Below are 23,299 nucleotides of genomic sequence, written 5' to 3' on the forward strand. Positions count from 1 at the left end.
CCAAGAACATGCTTCTAAAAAGTATAACTCAAGTTCTTAACAAAAAGGATTGACCATAATAGTTTAATTCAAAATGTAAAATTAACCCAAAATCTTTAATTTACTAAGTTTCTACCAGTAATTACTAACATAACTCTAACCATGACAAGTGAAGAACATATTTATTAAGTCAATTCACAATAGTTCATGAATTTTTTTTTAACAAATTCTTTTATCATTTATAAAAAAATTTTTTCACCATTAATTATAACAAGAAGCAGACAAAAAAAAAACTAAAATAAAACATCAACTCCAAAGCTGTAACTAATTGGAAATATTTTTCAAATTTTGAACAGAGGCTACACTCCAGTCAATATAAGAAATTGTTTCTGTTAGTTCATTTCACTTTAAATTTTAAAATACGCATACAAAAGATTTGCAAAAATTACACAGATATGATTTAGTTCAAAATAACTTTATGATAAGAGCAATTTTATTCTTCAAACCTGCGAGAAACCACACTACCATAAACTAGAGTATATTACATGATCCCATATAAAAACTGATACAAAAGTTAAACATTTCACACACAGAAAAAAGAATTAAACATATGAAAAAAGAAGATATTAGATATTCTGAATCAAAGAAATATTAATAAGAATATTTTCAGCCCTAAAACCCAGTTTACAAGGATGTAAATTTTTAGATAAGCAATTTTAAATATGCCAAAAAAATGCCTTAATTTAGTATTATTATAGTCAGGAAATTGAAAACTCTGTAACCAGTTAGATTAGCTGAGTACTTAAGTGTATAAGTAATTAAGTAGTCAAGCAAGGATTAAGCAAGTACAACTATTTAAAAAAATATATATCCAGTTGAAATTAACTCAGTATCTTCCAATCAAAAATTAAAAAAACAAAAAAAAAGCGCAGTACATACATTAAACAATAACAATTAATAACAATTTTATCAGGATTAAATATTTTATTAAATTTTCTTACAAGATATTTTCATAAATTTTTAGTCTGAATAGAAAACAATTCGGTGAATAATATTATGTAATTTAAATTTTACATACTGATGCATAACAAAGTAAAAAAGAAAATGTTGATGAACTGCTAAAAAAGGAATTCAATTCTTTCCTATTTTGAGACAAGTTAGAATTGTCCTAAATGAGATGTTTATTTCATTGCAGTAAAATTGGCTTAACCAAAACATAATAGAAAATTCCAAAGATAAAAATTTTTAAGAATGTACATTTTTCATTCTTTTTACGAAAAAATTCTGTCAAATAAGTAAGTATATTACAACTAAATTAAAAACCAACAGTGACCTGGCAATGAAAATAAAAATATTATTCTTTTCTGATAAAAACCATACACTACTTGTAACATCAGTGACTAGGTACCATCCAGCTGGTGAAAAGACAAAGAAAAGATGCAGTCAGTTACTTAAGTATAAGGAAATAGGAGTAATAAAAGTTCAAATGTACCAACTTTAATGTTTAAATTAGTCCACTTATAACTGAAGATTACTCACCAGTTCTAAAATTATAATACCAAACCACCAAATTATACACATGCACATCCCTTTTAATTAAGTTATATCAAAAGTAAACACTGAAGAAATATATATAAAGATAACAAAAATAACAGAAATAAATAAGTATAAATCCCACAATAATAATCTATATCAAATTAAACAAAGTTAATTACCATTAGATGTCAGTAACTTTCAAAAATATATTAACAAATATACATGTATTTGTTTATCTAACCTGTGTTTATCCTCATTTTTCCAGCTACTAACAGCAATATGAGGCGGAGGTAGAAAAGATCTCAATGACTGTACTAACTGAATTGTGTCCATAAGAGCTGAAATTAAAGCATTAATAAGAAAACTTATTATCTCTGTATCTCTGTACTTAAAGAATGATATACAAAAGAACTAAACTTGAGATATATAACTAACATATAATAATTCTACAAGTGTGCATTATATATACGTACAAATTATCTTTTATTTTATTTAATTAACATAAAGTTATCTTTTTCAGAAGTTAATAATATATAACAGAAGGATAAATGAAATCATAAATAATCAGTATGTTAAAAATTACAAAAAATCCTGCTTCACAAACTCATCTACAAAAAGAGTAACAGAGTTATTTTAATTACAAAAATAGGAAGAAAACTGTATTCATAATTATCTAAAAAGATATTACAAAGAAAATTATATGTTGATGCATCACATATAGTAGGTTAAATAATAGACATAATACATTTTATAATAGGCATTATTCTTTGATATTTTTTTTATACTGCATCCTTTAAAATATTTTTCAGTATGTTGATTAAAATAAAATTATAAACACAGACCTATATTACTAAAAAAAATTGAAAATTTTTAAACATATGTTTTTATTTTATTTTGAAAATGCATTATTTCCTTTTTCTCGGTGCAAAATTAGAACAATTTCTTCAAAGAATTTCTACTAATTCATTTTTTATTAATAATTCATAATCACTTACTTATAAGGAAGATTAAAGAAAAACAAACCAACATACTTGGCGTTTATAGACCTAGAAAAGGCATTCGATAACATAGACTGGAATAAAATGTTCAGCATTTTAAAAAAATTAGGGTTCAAATACAGAGATAAAAGAACAATTGCTAACATGTACAGGAACCAACCAGCAACAGTAATAATTGAAGAACATAAGAAAGAAGCCGTAATAAGAAAGGGAGTCAGACAAGGATGTTCCCTATCTCCGTTACTTTTTAATCTTTACATGGAACTAGCAGTTAATGATGTTAAAGAACAATTTAGATTCGGAGTAACAGTACAAGGTGAAAAGATAAAGATGCTACGATTTGCTGATGATATAGTAATTCTAGCCGAGAGTAAAAAGGATTTAGAAGAAATAATGAACGGCATAGATGAAGTCCTACGCAAGAACTATCGCATGAAAATAAATAAGAACAAAACAAAAGTAATGAAATGTAGTAGAAATAACAAAGATGGACCACTGAATGTGAAAACAGGAGGAGAAAAGATTATGGAGGTAGAAGAATTTTGTTATTTGGGAAGTAGAATTACAAAAGATGGACGACGCAGGAGCGATATAAAATTCCGAATAGCACAGGCGAAACGAGCTTTCAGTCAGAAATATAATTTGTTTACATAAATAATTAATTTAAACGCCAGCAAAACATTTTTGAAAGTATATGTTTGGAGTGTCGCTTTATATGGAAGTGAAACTTGGACGATCGGAGTATCTGAGAAGAAAAGATTAGAAGCTTTTGAAATGTGGTGCTATAGGAGAATGTTAAAAATCAGATGGTTGGATAAAGTGACAAATGAAGAGGTATTGCGGCAAATAGATGAAGAAAGAAGCATTTGGAAAAATATAGTTAAAAGAAGAGACAGACTTATAGGTCACATACTAAGGCATCCTGGAATAGTCGCTTTAATATTGGAAGGACAGGTAGAAGGAAAAAATTGTGTAGGCAGGCCACGTTTGGAATATGTAAAACAAATTGTTAGGGATGTAGGATGTAGAGGGTATACTGAAATGAAACGACTAGCACTAGATAGGGAATCTTGGAGAGCTGCATCAAACCAGTCAAATGACCGAAGACAAAAAAAAAAAATCACTTACATATTAAAATGTGTATTGTTTTTCATGCTATATTTATTAATTTATCTACAAATTTATATTAATTATTCTTGTTAATATCTTAATCATTACAAGTTGTTTATAATTCACGACTTGTATAATATATATCTACTAATAAACTAACTTGCAAATGTAACTTATAATTTGTACATAAAGCTTATTAAAAATGTTATTCCCCAGATTCAAAAAAGTAATACTTAAAATCATAAAATTCATTTAATTAACACTAATCCAAGCAATTATTTTAACAATACTTATAATAAAAAATTAGGAAATAACCTTTTCAGTTATAAAAGTTCAAATTACTAAAATTTAATTTTTTTTTAAAGAATTCTCTGTTTTTTTAATTTTTTTTATTTTTAACTGTTTTCATACCTATCTTATATTATTTTATTGAATATATTATTTATATTTATATTTATTATTTTATTTTATTGAATTAAATAATATTCAACCTTTTTTAATAATTTTCAATAACAATTACTTCTACTAATGAGTTTTAACATTTTGCATATTGTTATACAACTTACAAATGTATCATTTTGAAATTCTCATTTCAAGAACTTTAATAAACCATAAGAAATTACTTTAGTTCAGTTCAAAAACTACTAATTATTAACTTCAGAAAAATTACCATCAATCATCTGTTGTTTTGGATTTTTCAAATCTTCACATACCTAATTCGTACTTGTCTTGGTACCCATTAGTGACAGACACATAATGTCATTATTTTATTTTAAGAAAAAAATGCCTTTTAATAAAACATACCTTCGAGTTAAAGGGGACTAAAACAGATGAATAAATACATTAACCAAATCTATCAATCTTTTCTTAGTGCCATTGTAAATAAAAATTAACTAATTTATTTACAAAACAATAATTAGGTACTGGAGAAGAAGATAAACTGAGTCAAAACTAGGCAGTCACCCCACAACAGGAGGAAGTATCTTCTCCCAGGAAGCAGCATCTTGACACTCAGTTCATTCAGGCTTCTCTTTCTCCTCCACAACACAACTCGATCTATCAGTCCTGACAATAATTAGAAAATTGTGATCTGCAAACACTATTCCCACTATATGATATGAATAGTGAGTTATGTATTGAGTAAACAATACATAACCCAACAAAATCCAGGATGCCGTAATATTCAATCTCTACAATCAATATTAGCACATGAGATGGCTATTAGAAAATGGACCAAAAGAAAACTGTACAAAAAAAATAATATAAATAAACAAGAAATCTTTATGTAGGGAATTGCCCTAAAATAATATAAAAAATATCTATGATATAAAAGAAGCAGATGCAATCTTTTCGGTCCATTCAACAGCTTTATCTATTACTTCAGATCAAATTTCAATTACCTCACTTCATTAAATATCTACTAGTCATTACTAAAACCATAGATAGTAACAGAAAGTTTCATAGAGCCCAGAGGTTCTCCAAACTCAAGTAATATATACATCAATTTTATTCGTGTACCAAACAATTGAACATATATCACATAATATAAATAAATATATTTCAAATTTGACTACAAAAACCACTCAGTACAGAGTATTGGAATAAGAAGTGTGTTTGTGTGTGTTATAAGAGGTCAGAAAAAAACCTCTTTCTCAACCAGCTTGTTAAAAATTATACCTACACACAAAATGCATGCAGATACATTAAATAAAAGACTGTTTGATAAACATAAGATAGAATTAGAAATATATTAATTAAATGAAACAAAATCTTACTCTTCTGTAATGCTTCAGATTGTTTACCATATGGTTTACACATAGCAGGTCTTACACAAGTTTTCATTCGAGTCATGTTTTTCATTATCTCTGCAAATGCTCTCACTATTTTTTCTTGTCCCACTAAAGAAAACAAAAAACAAAGCTAATACAAAATTTCAATTTCTAAAGCAAAGTTACATTCTTTAACCAAATGCTTAATTTAATAATCACTTTTTTGATCTTTTTAATTCCAATTTTTCTTGGAGTTAGGAAAAACGGTGACCAAATCTATACATCCTTTGTTTATGGCAAAAATTAAATTGATTAGAGCAGGCTGAATTTTTCATATACCTGAATTGCAAGTTAGCGTTGATGATAGATTGGATGAAATGACCAGTAGATTGGCAATAATGGTAGAGGCTTTATCATGTTGGACATAAAATTTGATTTTTCAATGAGTCAGATAAGTGAAAAAGGGATTGACTATGGGAAAGTATTTTACATTTCACTGATCTAATCAAGGCCTACAATACAGTTCTGTAAAAGCAGTTATTGTAAGTAACGAAGGTCATGATAATCATTAAAATCTGATACTGGCAATTAAAATTTTTTATTCAAACAGTACAAATAATGTGAGAACACAAATGTAACAGTTTAGCACTACATCAGTTATCTGAAATAAAATATTTTATATTACCTTTGTTCATCATTCTTTCAACCGATGTATTAAAAAATAATTGATTAAAAAAGGCATATTTTATTTGGTATTTGGAGCTGAAATCTGTATTTATATGTGTATTTATTTGTGTATGTCATATGTATATACACATATATTGTAACAAGACTGGTATAGCAAGCCTGAGTAATGGATTACAACCAGTTATGAAAGTAAAAGAAAATATAATTGGAGGAATCCAGAAAGAGACTACAAGGAACCCTTTTTAGTAACAGTAACAGGTTTGCTTAACAATCTTCTTTTGTTATACCGCCCACTCACACACACTGAAGAAATATTTGTACCATGAGAAAAGCTACCAAACCTGGAATGCTACTATGGAATTCATGGGAATGAAAGCCAAAGTCAATTGTTCTAACACTTTGGGTTGGGTCCGGTCGGGCAGGTAAGGAGATAGAAGTATAAATACCTCTGGGAAAACCACCTAAAGGGGAGTTGTTAGAAGTCCAGCAAGATGTTATGACATCAGTTATGCGAGATAGTAGTTGTATGAATTTGGTGGAGGTCTGCGAACCAGTCCAGTGAGATGTTACAACATCAGTCCAGCGAGGAGAGTCTGCAAGACATCAGACAGTGAGAGCATTCTACAGGGAAGGCAGTGAAGGAGCGAATTTCTAGTGTGAATTAAGTTCGATATGATTAAGGTAACGCCACGACTAATTCCAGTAAACAAGAAATACTATCAGTGAGTTACTGTAAAACTATAAGTGAAAGAAATAATGTACTAAATTTCATTCATAAACTGTTAGGGTAGTTTTATTTGTGGACAGCTAAGGTATTTGCAGTGAATTTTATATTCACACATAATAACGGATGTCTTCCCTTATGGGGGTTCAGGATGATGATGTTTGGGTATCGGTTTATATAAGAGGAGAGAAATTTAATGTAGTACAAGATTTTACAAATAATAGCAACAGTGGATGGAGAGTTCTGTTCCTCAACACCTAATAAGTAAATAAGTATAAAAATATACCTTCTAAATATTTGAAATTATAATTGCAGATTATTTTTAAAATGATGAAGATCACAGTTCTTTTTTGATGCATATTTATAAAGAAAGTTATTTTAAATTTATTTTTATAATATCTCATCATGCCAATATAATTTTTTTTTCATTATTAAAACTAATAAGGTTTTAAGTTGCAATGAAATTATTGGTTAATGAGCCATCAATCTTATGTTTACTAAACCATCATGTTTGTGACAAACATAAAATAAATATGTACAAACCTTCCCCAGCAGATGCTTGATGTCTTTTTGATTCATGAGGGTCATGATGACTTGTCCAAGAACCGTTATGTGCAGCCAATAAATCCTAAAAATAAAAAAAGTTTAATAAAGAAAGGAAAATCCAGAAAGAATAATGTAAATTTACAATTTGTTAACCTTACATTTAAAGAAACCTTATAAACATGTATTCATTAAACTATGTTGTCTCTGCATATTTGACACTGAAAAGAATCTATTTAAACAGTTAACAATAAATATTATTTTTAAGAGAATGCGCTGATTAATTTACTTAACATTTTACAAAAAATGTAAGCACAATTTTTATTAATATTTTTAGTCCTAATATCAAAAGCCAAAAGTATTTGGCTTCTGTTTTTTGCCATTATGAAATTTAGTATTTATTTTTTCCAATTTCTAATGCCAAAAATATTCTTTTACAATTTTTTATATCTTCACTGACAAAGACGGATTGTGATATGTAATCAATTATCATACATAATCCAAAATAAATGATTTATAAGAGCTTATTGTGAATGGGTAGATCAATATTTTTGCGTCATATAAATAGTTCAATCTTCTTTTATTTCTTTTTAATTGTCCCTAATCTTTTAATATTAGAGTATTTTCTACAATCTATACCTTCAGTTATCTGTTTTGTTTATTTAAATCATCATCTTTGTTCAGAGTTTACATCCACAATGTTTTTATACAGGATCAGATTTAATAATTTTGTTAATAATACTTTTTGAAATCAAAATCAATTTGTTTCTCTAACAAAGCATGAGATAATTTTTCCCTCTCTGTATAACCCTTGCTTTTCATTCTGAATATACAAAGAGCACTAACAGTTTTGCTGTATGACAGAAGAGATCATTGCAGGTGGTTACAAATTAGTGCATGTTTATACTATCACTATTCTTCATTTTGATGATATTTGGTTTGTGATAACTACCGACATTGTAGTGGCCAAAATGTTTTATTTTATTTTAAAAAAAATTTTCTTGAGAAATAGACTATTTTCTAACTCGACAACAGGTAAAAACAGCCATTTTCATCACTTCTTCCATGAGCTGTAGCATTCTTATTTTACATCGTACAGAGGTCAAAGAGGGCTTTTTGGAAAGAGTGAAGATGGAACTTCAGTTTCAAAATGTAAAAATTATGTCTGCTGCATGTAGGATGGCAAGTGGTAGTTAGGCAAAGTCATTGAAGTCAAAATACATGAAAATGAAGAGGAATGTCGAATACACTTTTTCCATCCACAGGGTCCTGGTACTTCAGTCAGGAAATCATTCAAGGATAATCAAACATGAATTCAACTGGAAAATATTTTAAAGATTCTCACGCCTTCAGAGTTTTTCTATCGATTGGAAGAAGACACAACATTACACCAAAGATGAATGAAGACCTAACAGTTCTACTCAGTAAAAAAGTGGCAGGAACAACAAGTTATGTTAAGTTTGTTATCAAAAACTGTAAGATTTTTTCACAACTTCCATTAGCAGGAGTAAAATAAGGTAAAAGTGAATTGAACAACTTGTTAATGTGTTTGAATTGTTTATCATTCTGTAATAAAAATAGTCAATTCTGTAACTGACTATTTATATTAATTATCAATTTATTCATTCTAATGAGTTAGTTGTAATTTTTATAATCTGAAAAAAATATATAACAGTATTTTTGGATACATTGTTTACAGTTAGAAGGAACAGTATTTTTAGCAGTTTTGTTGGCTTCATTATTCATCGATCCCTTTGAGTAACAAAATAAATTTTATATGGTTTTAAAGTACATAAAAAGTACTTACTACTGTAAACATTTCAAATTTTTGCCACCTGTCCCATATGTGGTTTTTGAGCCCCCAAAATGAGACATTTTCAAAATCTTACGATTTGGTGACCATTTTTTTTAATGAAGGGCACTTGCTGACAGTCCAATTTTTATTTATAAGTACTACTAGTACCTAAAAGGTAAAAAACAGGTCTGTTACCCTAAGCCCTTGATTAGTTATTTTGGGCCCAAAATTTGAAAAAAAAAAAACACCAGCAATTTGTAAATGTAAATTCAGTAAACATTACAAGATTTGGTTATGAAACAAAATTAATTTTGTGCACACTAAGATGAAGTTCCATCTTTACTCTTTCCAAAAAGCCCTTTTTGACCTCTGTATGATGTAAAATAAGAATGCTATAGCTCATGGAAAACGTGATGAAAATGGCTGTTTTTACCTGTTGGAAAGTTAGTAGAAATTGGTCTATTACTCAAGAAAAACATTTTTTAAACATATAAAAATATTTTTTTTGCCACTACAAGGTGGGTAGTTATATACAAAATATCAAAAAAATCAAGAATAGTGATGCACTGATCATTTGTTGAATTAAAATGGAATACCTCATTAAGAAAAAGTAAAACTAGCAGAATATAGTCAGAATGAAAAATAAAGAAAATATAAGAAGCAGTTAATAATAAATCAATAAATAATATCTCCCTAATAAGCAAATACAATAAAAATGCTATGGATGAATTTGACTTATAGCAATTATTTTCAATTATAGTTTAATTAAATCAAAGCACTATCAGTAAAACTCCAAAAAAATGTTAATAATACAAAAATAAGTAAATTTACAACATACTTTATTAGCACCACTCAAGCTGTCAAGAGATTCTAAATTAGCCTTTAAGAACTCAGCTAATTTTGCCTGCTGCTGTTGTTGTGGTGAAGGTTGTGGTGGTGGTGGTGGAGGAGGTGGTTGTTGCTGCTGCTGCTGCTGTTGCTGTTGCTGTTGTTGGGCTTGCTGTTGCTGCTGCTGTTGTTGCTGCTGCTGCTGTTGTTGAGCTTGTTGTGCTGCTTGCTGCTGTGCTTGCAATTGATGTTGCTGAGCTTGTTGTTGTGCTTGTTGTTGGGCCTGCTGTTGAGCCTGTTGTTGTGCCTGCTGTTGAGCCTGTTGCTGTTGTACTGCAGCTTGTTGCTGCTGTCTAGAACTGCTTATTGAAGCTGCTATTTTACTTAAACCAGCTTCACTCATATCAGTTGCACTACCAGAATCAGCAGTTCCAACTGAAACTGTGAAAAAATAAAAACAGTAAAACATGTTAAATAAGAATAAAACAATATTCCAAAAAAGTAATTCCTAAAAATTATGAAAAAGTTTAAAATTAATCACAGGACTAGAAGATTAATTGATGCCTTTCACAAACCAATTACTATTCAAACAAACTGACATAAGAAATAATATAATTCAATAACAGTGTAATGCGCTGCAGACAAAGTAACAAACTGTAATATCACAAGTTGGAAAATGGATGTGGTAGTAGTCTCAGATGCAAGTTAAGGATATAAAATTTTAATTAGAAGAATATAAGAATGTTACAACAATAAAATAAACTGAGATTACTTATACAAATTTCATTTTAGAAAGAATAATTTTAAAAATAACTATTTTATTGTTGCAAAAATTGAAATCCTTCGATACATTTTTAATTTGACATTGATTTTTATAAATTAATATGATGCATCAGATAGGAAACTGTACCCAGAGTTCTTTAGGAGTTTTCCAAAAACATATCACCCCTTATGAAAAAGAATTCCACTTACTAAGATCACTGCTAACTATGAGACTGAATAAATCTGATTAACTGGTGACATACATACAAAGCAAAGCACAGGAACAAAAGTTAATGTTCAAATCTGTTGAGCTAGCAAAGTAACTGAATTAACAGGAACCGTATCTCAAATGTCTACATCATGATTAAAAATTACCTAGCAAAGGTTTAAGAACTAATTTATAAAAACTAGAAAACAATAAAATGCTCAAAAATCATTTACAAAGAAATTTTTTTAAATAAAACTTTGACTCTATATAGCTATTACGGTTGTAGGATGTACAGTAGTTGTATTGTACAGTAGGATGAAATATGTAAAAGCAGTTAATTATTATTTAAACGAGAAATGATAAAAAATTAATAAATAAATAGTACTTATAAAACACTAAAACAATTATTTTTTAAAAGTATTAAGTAAAAAATAGAAACAACTATTGTTTTAAGCAATCACAAAGTAAAGTTTACTTAGCTTACATACATCTAATTCCCTTGAACCAGCGTTCAAGTCCTACTAAAGCCAGCTACTTTTACACGGACTTGAATACTAGATCGTGGATACCGGTGTTCTTTGGTGGTTGGGTTTCAATTAACCACACATCTCAGGTATGGTCGAACTGAGAATGTACAAGACTACACTTCATTCACACTCATACATAACATCCTCATTCATCCTCTGAAGTATTATCTAAACGGTAGTTACCGGAGGCTAAACAGGAAAAGAAAGAAAGGTCAACAATTCCTAAGACATGTGGTTAATTGAATCCCAACCACCCAAGTACACCGGTGTCCACCATCTAGAATTGAAATCCGTACAAAAGCAACTAATTTTTAGTAAGACTTGAATCTCAAAAGCTTTAACTTCAAAACTCGGCCTTAAACAACTGATCTACTGTGACAGTGAGTTAACCAGTACACCAGTCTGTGGGCTTACATCATAACTGATAAAGTAAATTTTCCCCAAGTATCTAATTCCAGCTTATTAGAGACTTTTGAAGTCTGTATCATGACTAATATAAATGATTTTTATTTATAATATCTAAGTATTTAATGTAATATTGCATTATATATAACAATACATAAAAAAAAAGTATGTCAATATATACCACCTAACACATTACACAAAATTAAAATGTTATAGTAAAATTTATCTATTTTTTATCAGCCTTACAACATTTAGAGTTTTTTTTTGTCTTCAGTCATTTGACTGGTTTGATGCAGCTCTCCAAGATTCCCTATCTAGTGCTAGTAGTTTCATTTCAGTACACCGTACATCCTACATCCCTAACAATTTGTTTTAAATGTTCCAAACGTTGCCTGCCTGCACAATTTTTTCCTTCTAACTGTCCCTCGAACATTAAAGTGACTATTCCAGGATGCCTTAATATGTGGCCTATAAGTCTGTCTCTTCTTTTAACTACATTTTTTCAAATGCGTCTTGCACAACACCACTTCATTTGTCACTTTATCCACCCATCTGATTTTTAACATTCTCCTATCGCACATTTCAAAAGCTTCTAATCTTTTCTTCTCAGTACTCCGATTGTCCAAGTTTCACTTCCATGTAAAGCTATGCTCCAAACATATACTTTCAAAAATATTTTCATGATTTTAAATTAATTTTTGATGCAAACAAATTATATTTCTGACTGAAGGCTCGTTTTGCCTGTGCTATTCGGCAATTTATATTGGTCCTCCTTCGTCCATCTTTAGTAATTCTATTACCCAAATAACAAAATTCTTCTACCTCCATAATCTTTTCTTTTCCTATTTTCACATTCAGTGGTCCATCTTCGCTATTTCTATGACATTTCATTACTTTCGTTTCATTCTTGATTATTTTCATGCGGTAGTTTTTGCGTAAGACTTCATCCATACCATTCATTGTTCCTTCTAAATGTTTTTTACTCTAAGCTAGAATCACTATATCATCAGCAAATCATAGCATCTTTATCTTTTCACCTTGTACTGTTACTCCGGATCTATATTGTTCTTTAACATCATTAACTGCTAGTTCTATGTAAAGATTAAAAAGTAAAGGGGATAGGGAATATCCCTGTCAGAATCCCTTTCTTATGTTCTTCAATTATTACTGTTACTGTTTGGTTCCTATAAATGTTAGCAATCGTTCTTCTATCTCTGTATTTGAACCCTAACTTTTTAAAATGCTAAACATTTTATTCCAGTCTACATTATCGAATGCCTTTTCTAGGTCTATAAATGCCAAGTATATTGGTTTGTTTTTCTTTATCTTCCTTTTAATATTAATCTGAGGCCTAAAATTGTTAAGATTTTTGATGCATGACTAGTTAAGCTAATTGTTCTGTATTCCTCACTTTTATCTGCTCCGCTTTCTTTGGTATCATGACTATAAAACTATTTTTGAAGTCTGACGGAACTTCCCCTTTTTCATAAATACTACACACCAGTTTGTATAATCTATCAACCACTTCCTCACCTGCACTGCACAGTAATTCTACAGGTATTCCGTCTATTCCAGGAGTCTTTCTGCTATTCAAATCTTTTAATGCTCTCTTAAATTCAGATCTCAGTATTGTTTCTCCTCTTTGACTTCCTCTTCTTCCTCTATAACACCATTTTCTAATTCATTTCCTCAGTATAACTCTTCAATATATTCCACCCACCTATCGACTTTGCCTTTTGTGTTATAAATCGGTGTACCATCTTTGTTTAACACATTATTAGATTTTAATTTATGTACCACAAAATTTTCCTAAACTTTCCTGTATGCTCTGTCTATTTTACCAATGATCATTTCTCTTTCCACTTCTGAACATTTTTCTTTAATCCACTCTTCTTTCGCTAGTTTGCATTTCTTGTTTATAGTATTGTTGACGTTTATATGCCTACAAGCGCCCATGATGATGATGAGGTAGAGTGTGTATACGAAGAGATTGATGAAGCAATTAAACACGTAAAGGGAGATGAAAATTTAATAATAGTTGGAGATTGGAATGCAAGCATTGGAAAAGGCAAGGAAGGAAATATAGTGGGTGAATATGGGCTGGGCAAAAGGAATGAAAGAGGGGACCGACTTATAGAATTTTGCACGAAGTATAATTTAGTAATTGCCAACACCCAATTTAAAAATCATAATAGAAGAATATACACTTGGAAAAAGCCAGGCGATACTGGAAGGTATCAGATAGATTATATCATGGTTAAGCAAAGATTTAGAAATCAACTCGTTGACTGCAAAACTTACCCTGGAGCAGACATTGATAGCGACCATAATTTGGTGATAATGAAATGTAGATTGGGGTTTAAAAACCTGAAGAAAAGTTGTCAGATGAATCGGTGGAATTTAGAGAAGCTTGAGGAAGAGGAGGTAAAGAAGATTTTTGAGGAGGACATCGCAAGAGGTCTGAGTAAAAAAGATATGGTAGAAAATGTAGAAGAAGAATGGGAGAATGTTAAAAAGGAAATTCTTAAATCAGCTGAAGCAAACTTAGGCGGAATAAAGAGAACTGGTAGAAAACCTTGGGTTTCAGACGATATATTGCAGCTGATGGATGAACGTAGAAAATATAAGAATGCTAATGATGAAGAAAGTAAAAGGAACTATCGGCAATTAAGAAATGCTATAAATAGGAAATGCAAACTGGCGAAAGAAGAGTGGATTAAAGAAAAGTGTTCAGAAGTGGAAAGAGAAATGAACATTGGTAAAATTGACGGAGCATACAGGAAAGTTAAGGAAAATTTTGGGGTACATAAATTAAAATCTAATAATGTGTTAAACAAAGATGGTACACCAATATATAATACGAAAGGTAAAGTCGATAGATGGGTGGAATATATTGAAGAGTTATACGGAGGAAATGAATTAGAAAATGGTGTTATAGAGGAAGAAGAGGAAGTTGAGGAGGATGAAATGGGAGAAACAATACTGAGATCTGAATTTAAGAGAGCATTAAAAGATTTAAATGGCAGAAAGGCTCCTGGAATAGACGGAATACCTGTAGAATTACTGCGCAGTGCAGGTGAGGAAGCGATTGATAGATTATACAAACTGGTGTGTAATATTTATGAAAAAGGGGAATTTCCGTCAGACTTCAAAAAAAGTGTTATAGTTATGATACCAAAGAAAGCAGGGGCAGATAAATGTGAAGAATACAGAACAATTAGTTTAACTAGTCATGCATCAAAAATCTTAACTAGAATTTTATACAGAAGAATTGAGAGGAGAGTGGAAGAAGTGTTAGGAGAAGACCAATTTGGTTTCAGGAAAAGTATAGGGACAAGGGAAGCAATTTTAGGCCTCAGATTAATAGTAGAAGGAAGATTAAAGAAAAACAAACCAACATACTTGGCGTTTATAGACCTAGAAAAGGCTTTCGATAACGTAGATTGGAATAAAATGTTCAGCATTTTAAAAAAATTAGGGTTCAAATACAGAGATAGAAGAACAATTGCTAACATGTACAGGAACCAAACAGCAACAATAACAATTGAAGAACATAAGAAAGAAGCCCTAATAAGAAAGGGAGTCCGACAAGGATGTTCCCTATCTCCGTTACTTTTTAATCTTTACATGGAACTAGCAGTTAATGATATTAAAGAACAATTTAGATTCGGAGTAACAGTACAAGGTGAAAAGATAAAGATGCTACGTTTTGCTGATGATATAGTAATTCTAGCCGAGAGTAAAAAGGATTTAGAAGAAACAATGAATGGCATAGATGAAGTCCTACGCAAGAACTATCGCATGAAAATAAACAAGAACAAAACAAAAGTAATGAAATGTAGTAGAAATAACAAAGATGGACCCCTGAATGTGAAAATAGGAGGAGAAAAGATTATGGAGGTAGAAGAATTTTGTTATTTGGGAAGTAAAATTACTAAAGATGGACGAAGCAGGAGCGATATAAAATGCCGAATAGCACAAGCTAAACGAGCCTTCAGTAAGAAATATAATTTGTTTACATCAAAAATGAATTTAAATGTCAGGAAAAGATTTTTGAAAGTGTATGTTTGGAGTGTCGCTTTATATGGAAGTGAAACTTGGACAATCGGAGTATCTGAGAAGAAAAGATTAGAAGCTTTTGAAATGTGGTGCTATAGGAGAATGTTAAAAATCAGATGGGTGGATAAAGTGACAAATGAAGAGGTATTGCGGCAAATAGATGAAGAAAGAAGCATTTGGAAGAATATAGTTAAAAGAAGAGACAGACTTATAGGCCACATACTAAGGCATCCTGGAATAGTCGCTTTAATATTGGAAGGACAGGTAGAAGGGAAAAATTGTGTAGGCAGGCCACGTTTGGAGTATGTAAAACAAATTGTTGGGGATGTAGGATGTAGAGGGTATACTGAAATGAAACGACTAGCACTAGATAGGGAATCTTGGAGAGCTGCATCAAACCAGTCAAATGACTGAAGACAAAAAAAAAAAAAAAAAAGTTTATAGTATTTCTAAATTGTTGATAGTTCCTTTACTTTCTTCATCACTAGCATTCTTATATTTTCTACATTCATCCATCAGCTGCAATATATCATCTGAAATCCAAGGTTTCCTACCAGTTCTGTTTGTTCTGCCTAAGTTCGCTTCAGCTGATTTAAGAATCTCTTTTTTAACATTCTCCCATTCTTCTTCTACATTTTCTACCTTATCCTTTTTTACTCCAACCTCTTGTGATGTCCTCCTCAAAAATTGAGTTACGTTGAAATGGGCGTTTAAATCATCCTTATCTATGCCCTTAACAACTACTGAAAGAGCTGCTGCTCTCTTTCAGGAATCATTCCTTAGTCTAGCTCTCAAAGATACCTTTCCGATATGGTTGCACCTTCGGTCCAGCTACTTTGCATCACTGAGCACTCAAGCCCCCTCATAATCGGCAAGGTCTCATGATTCATAGAGGGAGACATTCAGAGTAGAAAATACCATAATACTGGCTTACCTAGCAAATTAATCTTAAAAAATGTTTCAATGACAACTTAAAAATATTATACAATAACTTTCACATGTTAAAAAAAAAAAAAAAATTAAGTGACATAACTTAAGATCAAATTTAAATGGCTAACATAATAGTAAACCATGAAATAACATGTAATGAAACTCCACCCAACATTATTAAATTCAGTGATCTAAAGTAAGTGGTTAAATGAACTTGGCTTGACTGTTGGCAATTTCATCTCGATTCACACTCTTAATTCGCAGGATGTGACTAACTGAGATATTCCAAGTGTGCAGAACTACCACTACTACTGTTGTTGGTTTGCCTCTTGGGTACATCCAAACATGTGATGCAATTTCTTTCTGGGCATGGTGCCTTGAGAGACAGACTGCAGAGATTCAGCCTGGTAGATTCAGGAATGTATCCATAGTATGAACAGTTGGATGATGCCTACGTGTACTGCATGAATGCTCTAACTTCAGTTAATGTGCACAGAGACCATTTTTTGGCTCGACATTATTGGGTCGGTGTTGGATCTCCATGTAAATTGGATGGACCAGGCTGAGTGGACAATTGTGGAAAACTTTATAATCTATTTAGCAAAAGAGAGAATTGCTGAAGGAATTTAGCATTCTACTTGGGTTTTTCCTTACTTGTATTCTTGTTGTTGTTTTGATTTAAGGTTATAATTTTGTCGTCATTTTGTTTTATGTTTATAATTGTTTGTTTTTATTGTGAATTGATGTTGCATATGAGTTCTTTATAGATAGTAGTAAACCGATGGGATTGTCACTTGTGGCATTCGCATCAGTGGCATCCTGGCTGAGATGGACTGAAACATGTCAAATGCCAAGGTTTTGAAGACGATTTCCGGTAAGGCCCATAAGGTCTAGGTACAGAGGGAGTGAAGGTGGATGCTACCCCTAAGGGGTCAGGATGTGCAGAACAACCAGCTACACAAATTAATTGTTTAATGAATAAGACTTTATACATAAGAACTCTTAGAATAATTTTAATTTTATTTTTAAATTATTCACATACACAAATTACCCAAACACCAAAGGATCAATCCACCCGAAATCATCCAAAGGTAGTTACCAATAAAATTTATTAATTCTTTATCATAAAAATAAAGATTAACCTTCAAGTTTTTAATAATCACTAAAGTATTCAGTAGGCTTTGAATATATATAGCGCCTAATTTCAATTGTGCCCAAAGATACAAATCTATGATAAGGCCTTGTTTATGGAAAAACTCTTCTCCAGTTTCAAGCTTTTTTGCTTGTAACTGTTACATTGGGACATTAAAAAATTATCCCCCAACATATTGTCATAGCAAAAAAGTGACATATTGCCACTTTCTAGCAATAAAATCTGGCTACTGTATGACCACCACAGGCTTGCCTTACTTCTACTCTCTTTGTTGAGCCAGCAAACATTTTTCAATGGAAGTGAAAAAGTTCCAATTGGTTTCACAACTTAAATCACTTTAGTAGTAGAGTACATTCATTGAAAAGGTTTTTTAAATTGTTTCTTCCCAACATTATCAGTTTCACTGCTTAAAATTTCAAGTAGGAAATCTTTTCCTGGACAGGGCTGACATTCACTGAACATACATTTTTCCAACCACAAACAAATCCTTACAATCAGCATTAAGTTTGATCCCTATAGTTTCACATTTGATGAAATTTGCACACATAAACTATTTTTATTCAAGATGCATCAGGAAGTACACACCAGTTAGGTCATATATTTTTTTCCCAAAATAAATGTGAACCTCTACTTCAAAATTAACTTATAGGTTTTTAATATTGATTTGTTTTTATACTGAACTTGGCTTTGGGTGTCCACATATTTTCCGACTTTATACTCTTCAATTTTCCAGAATACCAACCCCTGAGTCATTCAAAGGTATGTGCCTCAAATTTTTGAAAGCTTTCAATTGAGGAAAACTGAAAATAAAGCATATAAAATGTTAACAGGTTACAAACCAAATAAACCAATTAACAGTATAAACAAACCTGGAGGTTCTGGTATGTACGTTGGTTTATTATGTGAGAGTTCCAATTGATTTTTATAATATCGACAAGCTGGATTTGGACAATTTTGAACAACTTCAATAATGAATTCTTTTTCCATTCCAAAATTTTCACGACCAATTGTGTATGAATCCATCACCTAAAATGTAAAAAATGATCTTTTTAAAAAAAAATTAACCACTTATACCAGGTGATATTAAAGTATGAAAATAGCTTCATAATTCAAAAGTGAGAGGTACTAGGATGTTGAAACAAGTGCGGATCTACATAGTTTCAAATTTATACTTCATAGTGTTTGAAATTTTTGTCTGCCATCTTGAATTAAACTTTTTTTTTTTCAATTAGTAAGGTGGACATGTGAAACATGATTTTAATACAAAATTTTATAAGAAAAACGATGGAGAAAACCTTTTTTTAAATCCCTTCATTTTTGAGTTATAAGCAATCAAAAAGTTGTAAAAACATAATAATTTTGGTAGTAATAAAACAAGGTAAAAATGCCATGCAGTTTATATTTTGTACTACCTTCAGAATTACATCCAATAATAAACTTTAAACAGTTAATGTTGGAATTAATGACCCAAACAGTAAGAAGTCTACACAATAATAAATAATTTGCAACACTACCACAGATTAAATGGCTAGGAGGCCATCAGGAAAAGTTTTTGGCCTTTTTCAGGCTGAGAACTTTCTGAACAACCCTCATAACACTTAACTAAACATGTTTGTCTCAACACATGATCAATTAACCAAAGAGATAAACAGATTTTCTCATCACCTATTCATCCAAAGAGCTCTTCAGTTGGAATTTTATCTACCCACTGAACTTTCAACATCCTTTAGTAACAAACATTTCAAACCCTCTATTCTTTACCTTTCTGTTTCACCTAGTGTTCATGCTTTGCCTATGGGTTGAGGGATGCAATTCAGTATAAACAATACTTCAATTTAGGTACAAGTTCTCTAACTCACATACCTCTTGTAAAGGCCTTATTCTATTGTTGAATCTGTACATCATCAATACAGTTAATCATTTAAAGAGTGACCTCAGAGGTTTCAATTAAAGGATTCATAATTATTTAATAAAACTAAATGAAGACAATAATAAAATTTGTATTACATAACAAATATTTGAACCATTACAACTTAATTTTCCAATACTTATTTAATTTAGAGAAAATCAAACACTGTACTTTTATAAGAACCTAAAATGAGAACTTGCATTGTTGTAATATAATACAAATTGCATTATTCTAAAGTAATGTCAGAATTACTACTCTTAATCTGCAGTACATTTTTAAAATTAAAAATTGTTTTTTAAGTTGTTTAAATCTTTTCAAAATTACTTATTATAATTTAGGAACAAAAAATTTAATTAAATTTTAAATTTAAATACAATGATAAAAGTAAGGTAAATAATATTAGTTGACCTAGCCAATTAATTTGTAACAGTATTGTAAATTATTAATTATTGTTTTATATTATTATTATTATTATTAGCACTATCTATTATTGTGAAGGCTGTTATTAGTACTTGGGCAATTAACTCCCAACAGTTTAAATTTGTTACCGGATGTAATTCTGAAGGCACTATGAAATAAAAAAGTTATAGAACTATTTTACCTCCTTTTATTATTACCACAATTTTTTTAATTTTTGCAACTTTTGATTGCTTATAAATAAAAAATAAAGGCATTTATCAAACAACAGTTTTCTTCATCATTTGTCTTATAAAATGTTACATTAAAATCCTGTATCACCTGTTCACCTTATTAAAGTTCACTAGTTAAAAAAAAAGTTTGATTCAATATGGACAAAGATTTAAAACATAGGAATTTTGTACATATATTTGTGCTTGTTTCTACTTCCTAGTATCCTTCAGTTTTAAAAAATGATTTAGTTTCCACACTTTAATATCACTCCATACTGGACACAAAAAAGGAAACAAAGTGACATTTAAAAACTTAAATCGGAGAATAATAACAATACGATATATAACAATAACTCATTAACATTAGCTTTATTTGTTACATGATATTTGAATCGTGATTTCATATACATTATAATCAAAATTAAAAAAGCAGCCTCAAACACATAAACTAAGAATAAGTTATCAATAGAATATTTTTACTTTAATTCTAAAAAAGAAAAACACATAAATGAGTTTTACAAATCTACAAATAAAAATTAATGTTACTATAATTATATTAACAAAAAGATACTTACAGCACGAACAGTGCCTTCAATTCCCAAGTGAAGTCCATGAGGTCCATTCATATGTTTTAGCATTACCGCATTCGCAAAGTGTTCAAATGGTAGTATTATTTTACCATTTTCTCTTAGCACAAGACGACCTTGTGAATCCAATGTAACTCTGTTTGCCATCATTCTAAAACGTACAAAATTGACAGTAATTACATATTCAAAAACAAAACTGTTAAATACAAACAGTTTAATAGTTTAACCTTCCGCCAGTAACAGGGGCGTTTCATCACCCCAGTGAGGGATAATGTTGCATTGTTTGTTGGTATTATTGCTCGTTTGAATATGTTGTTCTACAAATTCTATTCTTAGAATATTCACTCTTAGTTAATGTCCTTCATACTAGTTGTGTGTACTTATTTCTGTTTGTTTTACTGTGTTTGGGGTGTTCATCACCCCTGTTACCATATTAATGGAGTTTGTCAGCACGTGTCTGTTAAAAAAATGAAATTTATCAATGTAAACGATGCAAATTTTTCAAATTTTGTTACAAATGAGTTAAGTGATGAAGAAGATAATGTTCCTTCATTATCTTCTCTTTAGATGACGATTGATCATCAATCGTCATCTAAAGAGGATAGCGTTAAAGTATTGAATTACTGTGAAGATGAAATAGAACCTGATTCATCAGATCATGAAGTAATAATTCCATCCACTTCAAATATAATAAAAGGTAAAACTAGTAATAAATGGTCATTTACACCAGTTCAACCATGTAGAACACAATTAAATATACTGGCACACATGTTGGTCCAGGGATTGAAAGCCTATGTACCAACATTTTGCAAGCATTGGCCTCTGATACAGGGAAATTAAATTGTCATTTTTTATGTCTTTTGTGGTATGGTAACATATAAGATACAGGTTTCATAAATTTGTACTAGCGTATGCAATTGTTGAGTTTTATTCTAAATTATATACTGATGTTGTGATCTAGGCCTACTTCCTGCTGAATAGCAACTAATAATGGTAGAATCATTCATGACTCTACATGACTAATGTGCTATTTATGGATTGTTGTAAACACAACATGCAATTCTAAGAATTTCATTTTATTATTTTTAATCAAACTCTAATCATTGCACTGCGAAGAATCATGTCACACATCGCTTGTAATTACATTCTTGGTTATTACAGAAACATTTATTGCGGTGTACATTTTACTTAATGAAGTGAATAGCTGTTAGTGATTTATTTTCACTATTTGTTGTGTTGTTTACATCTAAGGCTTTGGCATAAATTCAGTAATTTAAATTTTTAATATTTCAATACAATTATTTTATTTTAAAATGCTCAAGTTGGGAGGAAAAATGCAATACTCATAGTCAGGCGAGGGAAATTATATTTAATGTTTACAATTTCTTTTTACAAAACAATGCTGGAGCTGGAATAGTGCGGAAAACTGAAGTGCTGAATATGGTTGCTCAAGTGATAAAAGTATCAAAACAAACAGTCCAAAGAATTACAGCAGAAGGGAAATCAAAAGAAACTAGGAAGCCATTCATGTTCATTTTGCTGAAAAAACATGTAAATCGCCCCAGTATCGTGTGCAATTTAGATTCGTTTGTCACGGATGCTTTGAGGCGTTTAATAAATAAAGTTTATGTAACCGAAAAATGCGTTCCTACTGTGAAGAGAATTATGCAAAAAGCTCATGAAAGTGAAATTAATTTCAAACGGAGTGACAGACCTTTGAGGAGAATGTTACGGAAAATGGGATTTAGATGTGAAAAAACAGAAGACAACCGGAAAATACTGATAGAATGGCACAACATTAAAATGTAAAGAATAAAATTTCTATGAAAATTTCCCTTTTTCGTGAAGAAGGAGCACCGATTTGCATACACAGATGAAACCTACATTCACAATACTAACGCGACACCAAAATTGTGGGTAGACACAACAAATCTTCATGAAGAACTGAAAACACCAGTATCCAAGGGCTCACTATTAATAATTGTTCATGCCGGCTGTAATAAAGGATTCATTAACAATGCTTTACTTATGTACGAGTCAAATAACAAAGGAGATTATCACAAATCAATGGATTCCGAAAAGTACATGAAATGGTTATGGAAAAGTGTTTCCCAACTTGCCACCTTGGTCAGTCATTGTAATAGATAATGCATTGTATCAC

The 23,299-nt window shown here is 30.5% G+C and overlaps 1 protein-coding gene across 2 annotated transcripts in view; it reads right to left on the bottom strand.

The window, feature by feature from the left end:
- The window catches only part of LOC142326815 (uncharacterized), a 45,913-nt gene that overhangs the window by 16,277 nt on the left and 6,337 nt on the right, over positions 1-23,299 (bottom strand). For both annotated transcript variants that reach the window (XM_075369529.1, XM_075369528.1), the window contains exons 2-7: positions 21,127-21,289; positions 18,883-19,039; positions 9,980-10,410; positions 7,347-7,431; positions 5,399-5,521; positions 1,757-1,853 (exon numbers count right to left, since the gene is read on the bottom strand). In XM_075369529.1, the coding sequence (XP_075225644.1) occupies positions 1,757-1,853; positions 5,399-5,521; positions 7,347-7,431; positions 9,980-10,410; positions 18,883-19,039; positions 21,127-21,289 (1,056 nt within the window). The remainder of the gene's footprint in view (positions 1-1,756; positions 1,854-5,398; positions 5,522-7,346; positions 7,432-9,979; positions 10,411-18,882; positions 19,040-21,126; positions 21,290-23,299) is intronic.

This window comes from Lycorma delicatula, chromosome 6 (assembly GCF_047948215.1).
Source record: "Lycorma delicatula isolate Av1 chromosome 6, ASM4794821v1, whole genome shotgun sequence".
Lineage (NCBI taxonomy): Eukaryota > Metazoa > Arthropoda > Insecta > Hemiptera > Fulgoridae > Lycorma > Lycorma delicatula.